Source organism: Microtus oregoni, unplaced genomic scaffold, assembly GCF_018167655.1.
Source record: "Microtus oregoni isolate MIOR12 unplaced genomic scaffold, Mior012 000148F_ref0000004, whole genome shotgun sequence".
Taxonomy (NCBI): domain Eukaryota; kingdom Metazoa; phylum Chordata; class Mammalia; order Rodentia; family Cricetidae; genus Microtus; species Microtus oregoni.
Window position 1 is genome coordinate 1,197,462 of NW_024544798.1, and position 8,331 is coordinate 1,205,792.

At 52.1% G+C, this 8,331-nt stretch overlaps 1 protein-coding gene across 1 annotated transcript; it reads left to right on the plus strand.

Moving 5' to 3' along the window:
* The first annotated feature begins 1,886 nt into the window (after positions 1–1,886).
* On the plus strand, positions 1,887–7,299 carry LOC121444927. Its single transcript, XM_041646874.1, is given in 4 exon segments — positions 1,887–3,201; positions 3,395–3,702; positions 3,705–6,145; positions 6,147–7,299. Coding segments are annotated over 4 exon segments (5,217 nt in total).
* The last annotated feature ends 1,032 nt before the right edge of the window (positions 7,300–8,331 follow it).

Here is an 8,331-nt window from a genome sequence, read left to right on the forward strand (position 1 = left end):
CTGGTGGCCATCTTGGCTCACTGCCTACAGAATTGACTGCTTCCATGTTTCCCGTGAGTGACAGTCATTCCTGAAGCCGGATGGCGACAGAGCGACCCTAGTGAGAGTAAATCAGAGTTCACCCACAGAGGACACATTTCAGTCTCAGTGGGCGTGTGGGCGTCTGGAAATGTGACAATTCTGTACCCTTGCTTTTCCTAAACTATGCTTTTTCCCCTGCACGCTTTCCTCTGATAGTGTTGCCGTCTAGGGGTCTCCATCAGGTTTGCTCTTGCTGCAACTTAAAGAATTGAAAGCCAGGAAAATTCACAACGGGTAGTAGAGGAGAAATCTCAGACACCGCAGACAGAATCAGCAGTTGAAGAAAGCTGTTTGTCGTGGGTGATAAACACACACGTAGCAGACACACAGAGAAAACGACCCTCTGCAAAGCAGATGGGGGGGGGATTCAAAAAAGCAACAATTTCAGCTCCTTCTTGGGGGCTGGGGGTTTAAATGTCTCTGGAGAGTCTTCCTCCTATAATTCAGGTTAGGCAGCTTGAAGACAGGATGATTGATTGGCCAGCAATTGTTGTGTGACTTGTTGAGCCAGGGGACCTGCTTGCTTGTTGGGAGCAAAAATCCCACAAGGCCTTTGCTTTAAACTGTCAATCTCTTGTCTCAAGTCAGGAGGTCAAGGAAGTCAGCCATCTTGGAAATTCTCCCCTTTTATTATCTGCTCATGGCCCTCTCCTCATCTGTTTGCCGATCAGGTAGTCTGTCTACTCCCCTCGGTAATTTACATATTAGGCACAATGGTTATGAAAGACCCCCCCTCCAGCTTGCTAAGCAGCTTAGCACCAGATAAAAGACCCCCCGCCCAGCTTGTTAAACGACTTAGCACCGGTAACGCCATTTTATAAGGCTTGTACTGAATATTCAGGGTTTGAACAAAGGGCAGTTTAGAAGCTGCCAAAACGAGATAGAGACACCTGTGGCTGGGCCAGGGGAGGAACGAGGAATACCGAGAATGTGGCTGGGCTTCATCTGTCCCAGGTGGGGAGGAACACCGAGAAGACACCCTGTCTGCCCTAGATAAGAGCCAAGGGAGCCCATATCTGAATTCTCGGAAACTAGGGACCTTGTCCCACCTGAACTCGGCCACATTCAAACTAACCAATAAAAACCCTGTAACTATGCTTCTCGCTTCTGTACCGTGCTTTTTGCTCCCCAAAACATATATAAACCCATTACCCCGACCTGGAGGCGCACAAGTCCTCCGAGAGACTTTGTCGCCCCAGGTACCTGTGTATCTGAATAAACCTCTTGCTGTTTGCATCCGTACAAGTGGTCTCGCTGTTCCTTGGGAAGGGTCTCCCCAGAGGAAAGACACTCGTGGAGGGTCTTTCATTTGGGGGCTCGTCCGGGATTTGGAGACCCCCCCCCCCCCCGCCCAGGGACCACTGACCCATTTTTTCGGGAGGTAAGCTGGCCAGCGATTGATCTCTGTTGTGTTTGTCTCTGCGTCACTGTTTGTCATTGTGATCATTGCACCGCGTCCGTACGACCCAGCTGTGTCATCTGGTATTTGGGCGGAATTGTGGAGGAACCGACGGGTTCAGGAACTCCCGACCGCAGCACTGGAAGACGTTCCAGGAGCATTTGGAGCCAAGTTTTTGGCTCATCCGTATTCACTGAACCCCGGTACCCAAGTCGGGCTTTTTGGGGCACCCCCGCTGTCCGAAGGGTACGTGGTTCTTTTGGGAGACGAGAGGTCCGGACTCTCATTGTCTCCATCTGAGCATTTGCTTTCGGTTTTGCGCCGAAGCCGCGCTGCGAGATTGTGTTGTCTCGGTGTGTGTCTGCTATTCGTAGGGTCTGTGTTCGGTGTGGTCCTATTTGAGGCAATGGGACAGTCTGTTACCACCCCCTTAAGTCTTACGTTACAGCACTGGAGACACGTCCAGGACACGGCCAAAAACCAATCCGTGGACGTTCACAAGAAGAGATGGGTCGCTTTCTGCTCATCTGAATGGCCCACTTTCAATGTAGGATGGCCATGGGACGGGACCTTTAACCTTGACATCATTTCACAGGTTAAAACCAAAGTGATAGATCCAGGGCCACACGGACACCCGGATCAGGTGGCATATATTGTCACTTGGGAAGCTATGGCTTATGACCCACCCCCGTGGGTCAAACCCTTTGTTACCCCCAAACGCCCTCCCGCAGCTCCCTCTGCCCTGACCCTTCCACCACTACCCCTGCTCCCCACGCCCGCTCGGTCCCCTACCAAATCCTCCCTTTACCTAGCCCTCATGAAACCCACGCAGGCGGAGAGTTCAACAGAGAAGAAGAAAACTTTGGGGGCACCCCCGGTCCTGCCTCCTGGGGAGGACCTCCTGGTAGATTTGATGATGGAAGAACCCCCTCCCTATCAGGAGCCAGGGCCGGAACAGCAGCAGAGGGAGGCTGAGCCACCGGAACTCCCGGTCGAACCAGCTCCCTCCCCTATGGCCAGACGACTGAGAGGATGCAGAGAGCAGCAGCCAGATTCCACATCCTGGGCTTTTCCGCTGCGTGCGGGACCGAGCGGCCAGCTTCAATATTGGCCCTTCTCAGCGTCTGACCTTTACAACTGGCGAAATAACAACCCATCTTTTACCAAGGATCCCTCAATGCTAACCTCTTTGATTGAGTCTATTCTAGTAACTCATCAACCCACATGGGATGATTGTCAGCAATTGCTGCAGGCCCTGCTAACCACTGAGGAGAGACAGCGAGTTTTCCTAGAAGCCTGAAAAAATGTGCTTGGGGATAATGGTCACCCCACTCAGCTGCCCAATGAGATCGAGGCAGCATTCCCCCTGGAGCGTCCCAACTGGGACTTTACCATGGCCGAAGGTAGGAACCACCTACGCCTCTATCGCCAGTTGCTCATAGCAGGTCTCCATGGTGCGGCTAGACATCCCACTAATCTGGCCCAGGTTAAGCAGGTAATGCAGGGATCCGAGGAGTCACCTTCAGCATTCCTTGAGAGGCTAAAGGAGGCCTACCGCATATACACTCCATATGATCCAGAGGATCCAGGTCAGGCTACTAACATTTCTATGTCCTTCATATGGCAGTCAGCCCCAGATATCAGAAAGAAAATTGAGTGGCTTGATAATCTTAAAGAGAGTTCACTCCAAGATTTGCTGAAGGAAGCAAAACGAATTTTCTTTTTTTTTTTTTGTTTTTGTTTTTGGTTTTGGTTTTTCGAGACAGGGTTTCTCTGTGGCTTTGGAGCCTGTCCTGGAACTAGCTCTGTAGACCAGGCTGGTCTCGAACTCACAGAGATCCGCCTGCCTCTGCCTCCTGAGTGCTGGGATTAAAGGCGTGCGCCACCATCGCCCGGCAGCAGAGCGAATTTTCAATAAGCGAGAGACTCAGGAGGAAAGAGACTAGAGGCTCAAAAAGGAGGTGGAGGAAAGAGAAAACATGAGGGATCGCAAGAGAAACAAGGAAATTAGTAAATTGTTGGCCACCGTAGTTTCAGGACAGAGACAGGATAGACAGGGAGGAGACCGAAGAGGCCCCCGAGTGGACAAAGACCAATGTGCCTACTGCAAAGAAAAAGGACATTGGGTTAAGGATTGTCCTAAGAGACCAAGGGGACCAAGGAAGCCAAAACCCCAGGCTTCCTTGCTGACCTTGGAGGACTAGGGAAGTCGGGGTCATGAGCCCCCCCCCCTGAGCCCAGGATAACCCTTGATGTTGGGGGGCAACCCGTCACCTTTCTGGTAGACAACGGGGCCCAGCATTCGGTGTTAACCCATGCCCCGGGACCCTTGAGTGATAAATCAGCCTGGGTCCAGGGGGCCACTGGAGGAAGAAGATATCGATGGACGACGGACTGAAAAGTACAGCTGGCAACCGGTAAGGTGACTCACACCTTCTTGCTTGTTCCTGACTGCCCGTACCCCTTACTAGGGAGAGACTTGCTCACCAAACTGCGGGCACAGATATATTTTGAGGGGACGGGGGCACGCATTACTGGGCCCCAAGGTCAACCTTTACATGTGTTAACTCTTAATCTAGAAGATGAATACAGACTGTATGAACCTGAAAAAACCCAGAATCTGATGATGACCTACTGGTTGGAGAAATTCCCATATGCATGGGCAGAGACGGGGGGTATGGGACTGGCCCTGCAGCAGGCACCGCTAATGATCCCACTAAAGGCCACGGCAACACCTATATCGATCAAGCAGTACCCCATGTCCCACGAGGCCTACCAAGGAATTCGCCCCCACATTAGGAGATTATTGGACCAGGGGATATTGGTTCCCTGCCAGTCTCCCTGGAACACTCCCCTCCTCCCAGTAAAGAAGCCAGGGACGGGGGATTACCACCCAGTGCAGGACCTAAGGGAAGTCAATAAGTGGGTGGAAGACATCCATCCCACAGTCCCCAACCCTTACAACTTGCTGAGTGGGCTGTCCCCAACCTATACCTGGTACACAGTGCTAGACCTCAAGGATGCCTTTTTCTGCTTGAGGCTACACCCCAAGAGCCAGCCCATCTTTGCCTTTGAATGGAAAGACCCAGAGTTGGGAATATCTGGGTAGTTAACCTGGACTAGGCTCCCACAAGGGTTCAAGAACAGCCCCACGCTCTTTGATGAAGCCCTGCATAGGGACTTAGCTGATTTCAGAATTCAATACCCTGCTATGATCCTACTCCAATACGTGGACGACCTCTTACTGGCAGCCACCTCAGAGGAGGACTGCAGGAAAAGCACCAAAGCTCTCTTGTAAACCCTGGGGAGCCTAGGATATCGGGCATCTGCAAAGAAGGCTCAAATCTGTCAAAGGCAAGTTACCTACCTGGGCTACCAAATAAGAGATGGGCAGAGATGGCTGACTGAGGCCCGCAAACAGACAATTACGAGTATTCCCGTCCCCCAGTGCCCCCGACAGCTGCGGGAATTCCTGGGGACGGCAGGATTCTGTCGCCTCTGGATCCCAGGTTTTGCAGAAATGGCAGCACCCCTGTATTCATTCACTAAACAAGGGACCCTCTTCACCTGGGGAGAGGCCCAACAGAAGGCCTACGAGAACATCAAAGAGGCCCTGCTGATCTCCCCCGCCTTGGGCCTCCCTGATTTGACTAAGCCCTTTGAACTGTTCGTGGACGAGAAACAGGGCTATGCCAAAGGGGTCCTAACCCAGAGACTGGGCCCTTGGAGACGCCCCGTGGCATACCTCTCAAAGAAACTTGACCCGGTAGCCTCGGGATGGCCCCCTTGTCTTAGGATGGTGGCTGCAATAGCGGTCCTGACCAAAGATGCTGGCAAATTGACTCTAGGGCAGCCATTGACTATTCTAGCGCCTCATGTGGTAGAAGCTCTAGTCAAACAGCCTCCAGACCGCTCGCTCTCTAATGCTCGCATGACTCATTACCAAGCCATGCTCCTGGACACAGACCGGGTACACTTCGGACCAGCGGTTGCCCTGAACCCGGCAACCCTGCTCCCCCTGCCAGAAGACGCAGAGCACCATGATTTCCTTCAAATCCTTGTGGAAATGCACAGGACCAGACCGGACCTGACGGACCAGCCCCTCTGGGACTCTGACTTCACCTGGTATACGAACGGGAGCAGTTTCCTGGAAAACGGGGAGAGGAGAGCTGGGGCAGCGGTGACCACCGAAACGGAGGTAATCTGGGCCGAGGCTCTTCCATCAGGGACCTCAGCCCAGAGAGCTGAGCTTATCGCTTTAACCCAGGCGCTTAGGATGGCAGAAGGTAAGAAGCTCAATGTCTACACAGACAGCCGGTATGCTTTTGCCACAGCCCATCTCCATGGAGAAATCTATCGGAGACGAGGGTTGCTAACCTCGGAAGGCAAGGAAATTAAAAACAAGTCCGAGATCCTAGCCCTACTTAAGGCCTTGTTTCTGCCTCAGAAACTGAGCATTATCCATTGCCCAGGGCATCAAAAGGGACACAACCCGGAGGCACGGGGTAATCGACTGGCAGATGCAACTGCCCGGGAGGTGGAACTCAGGAAGATAATCCCCTCCTCCCAAGTTTTTCCCTTGGCCCCAGGAAAAGCCCAACCCATTCCACGCTGCCCCCTCCCATATAGCCAAGAGGACATAGATCTTCTAAGAAAAATGGGGGGGCAAGCACGATCCTGAAAAAGGGCATTGGACATTCAAAAATAAGCCCGTCATGCCCATGAAACAGACTTATGAACTGATCACCCACTTACATAAACTGACTCACCTCAGCCCCAAAAAGATGAGGGCCCTCTTGGACCGAGAAGAGAGCATTTATTACTTGCTGGGGAGAGACGATATTTTACAAACTGTGGCAAATAAATGTAAGGCCTGTGCACAAGTTAGTGCAGGAAAGACCAAGTTGGGGTCAGGGATCCGGGTACGGGGGCATCGCCCCGGAACTCATTGGGAGATTGACTTCACCGAAATAACACCTGGACAATATGGATACAAATACCTATTGGTATTCGTGGACACCTTTTCAGGATGGGTGGAAGCCTTTCCCACCAAGCACGAGACTGCTAAGGTTGTAACTAAAAAGCTCTTGGAAGAAATCTTTCCCAGGTATGGCATGCCGCAGGTATTGGGCACTGATAATGGACCTGCTTTCGTCTCCCAGGTAAGTCAGTTGGTGGCCAAGCTATTGGGGATTGATTGGAAATTACATTGTGCATACCAACCCCAAAGTTCAGGGCAGGTAGAACGGATGAATAGAACCATCAAGGAGACTTTGACCAAATTAACGCTTGCAACTGGCTCTAGAGACTGGGTGCTCCTCCTTCCCCTAGCCCTCTACCGGGCCCGAAACACGCCGGGCCCTCATGGACTCACCCCATTTGAGATACTATATGGGACACCTCCACCATTCATTAATTTCTTTGACTCTAATATTGCTGATTTTGCTAACAGCCCTTCTCTGGAAGCTCATTTACAGGCACTGCAGATTGTCCAGAGAGAGGTCTGGAGGCCATTAGCTGCAGCCTATCGGGAACAACTGGACAAACCGGTGGTACCACATCCCTTCCAGATAGGAGACACTGTCTGGGTCCGCAGACATCAGACCAAAAACCTAGAACCCCGCTGGAAGGGACCATACACCGTACTGCTGACCACCCCCATGGCGCTGAAAGTTGATGGCATCGCCACCTGGGTCCACGCCTCCCACGTCAAGACAGCCCATCACCCTGAGGAGAAGGAGCCAACTGCGACCCCACCGTGGAGAGTCCAGTGCACCCAAAACCCGTTAAAACTAAGACTCACCTGTGGGGCCCCTTGACTACTCTCTGGGCCCTGCTAGAACTGGTAGGGGCAACCCTAGGGGGGAGCCCACACCAGACGTACTCCTTAAAATGGCAAGTCCTGTCCCCAAGTGGAGAGATTGTTTGGGAAATTCAGGGCAACCATGCACTTAACACTTGGTGGCCTACTCTCACACCCGATTTTTGCCAGTTAGCTGCAGGACCAAATGACTGGGACATAATAACACAGGAGGCCCACAACTTATCAGTAAGAATGCCTTCTGTAACCGGAAGAATGTAAGCTTACATACCCATTCCTGTGGGATGTGCTTCCCCGGAAGAGAGATGTACACTAGCCTCTCATGACTTCTATGTCTGCCCCAGAGATGGGAGAAGCCCCACCTTTGCTTATCACTGTGGAGGATATGATGATTACTATTGTGCCGCCTGGGGATGTAAAACTACGGGTAGTGCGTACTGGAACCCATCGTCCTCATGGGACAAAATCCGGGTAAGACGAGGCTGGAAAAGCCTCATGGACGGGGAAATGGACAACCTTGCATGCGCAGTCCCGGAGGCTTTGTCTGCTCCACTGGATATTGCTTACCCCTCAACATTTCATTCACGGAATCAGGTAAAGCGGCCCCTGAATGGCAGAGAGGGTACACCTGGGGCCTCAGATGGTATATGACCTCTACAGATAGGGGAATAACCTTTAAGATTAGGCTCAAGGCTGATATAATAACCCGTCCTGTTGGGCCAAACCAGGTTCTGACAGAACAGCGATTATCCTCCCAAGCAAGGCCGGTCAAGCCCCCGGCACCCCTCCCCCATATCCTAACAACCACCTCACTGCCTAATGTTAACACCCAGAGTCTCACCACCAAGGCCTCCACTAGTCAATTCTCTTTCGAGTCGGGGACTGGGGACAGGTTGCTCAACTTGGTGCAAGGAGCGTTCCTGACTCTCAATTATACTTATCCCAGTAAAACACAAGAATGTTGGTTATGCCTGGTCTCGAGACCCCCATATTATGAGGGGATGGCCGTTACAGGAAACCTCACTAACCA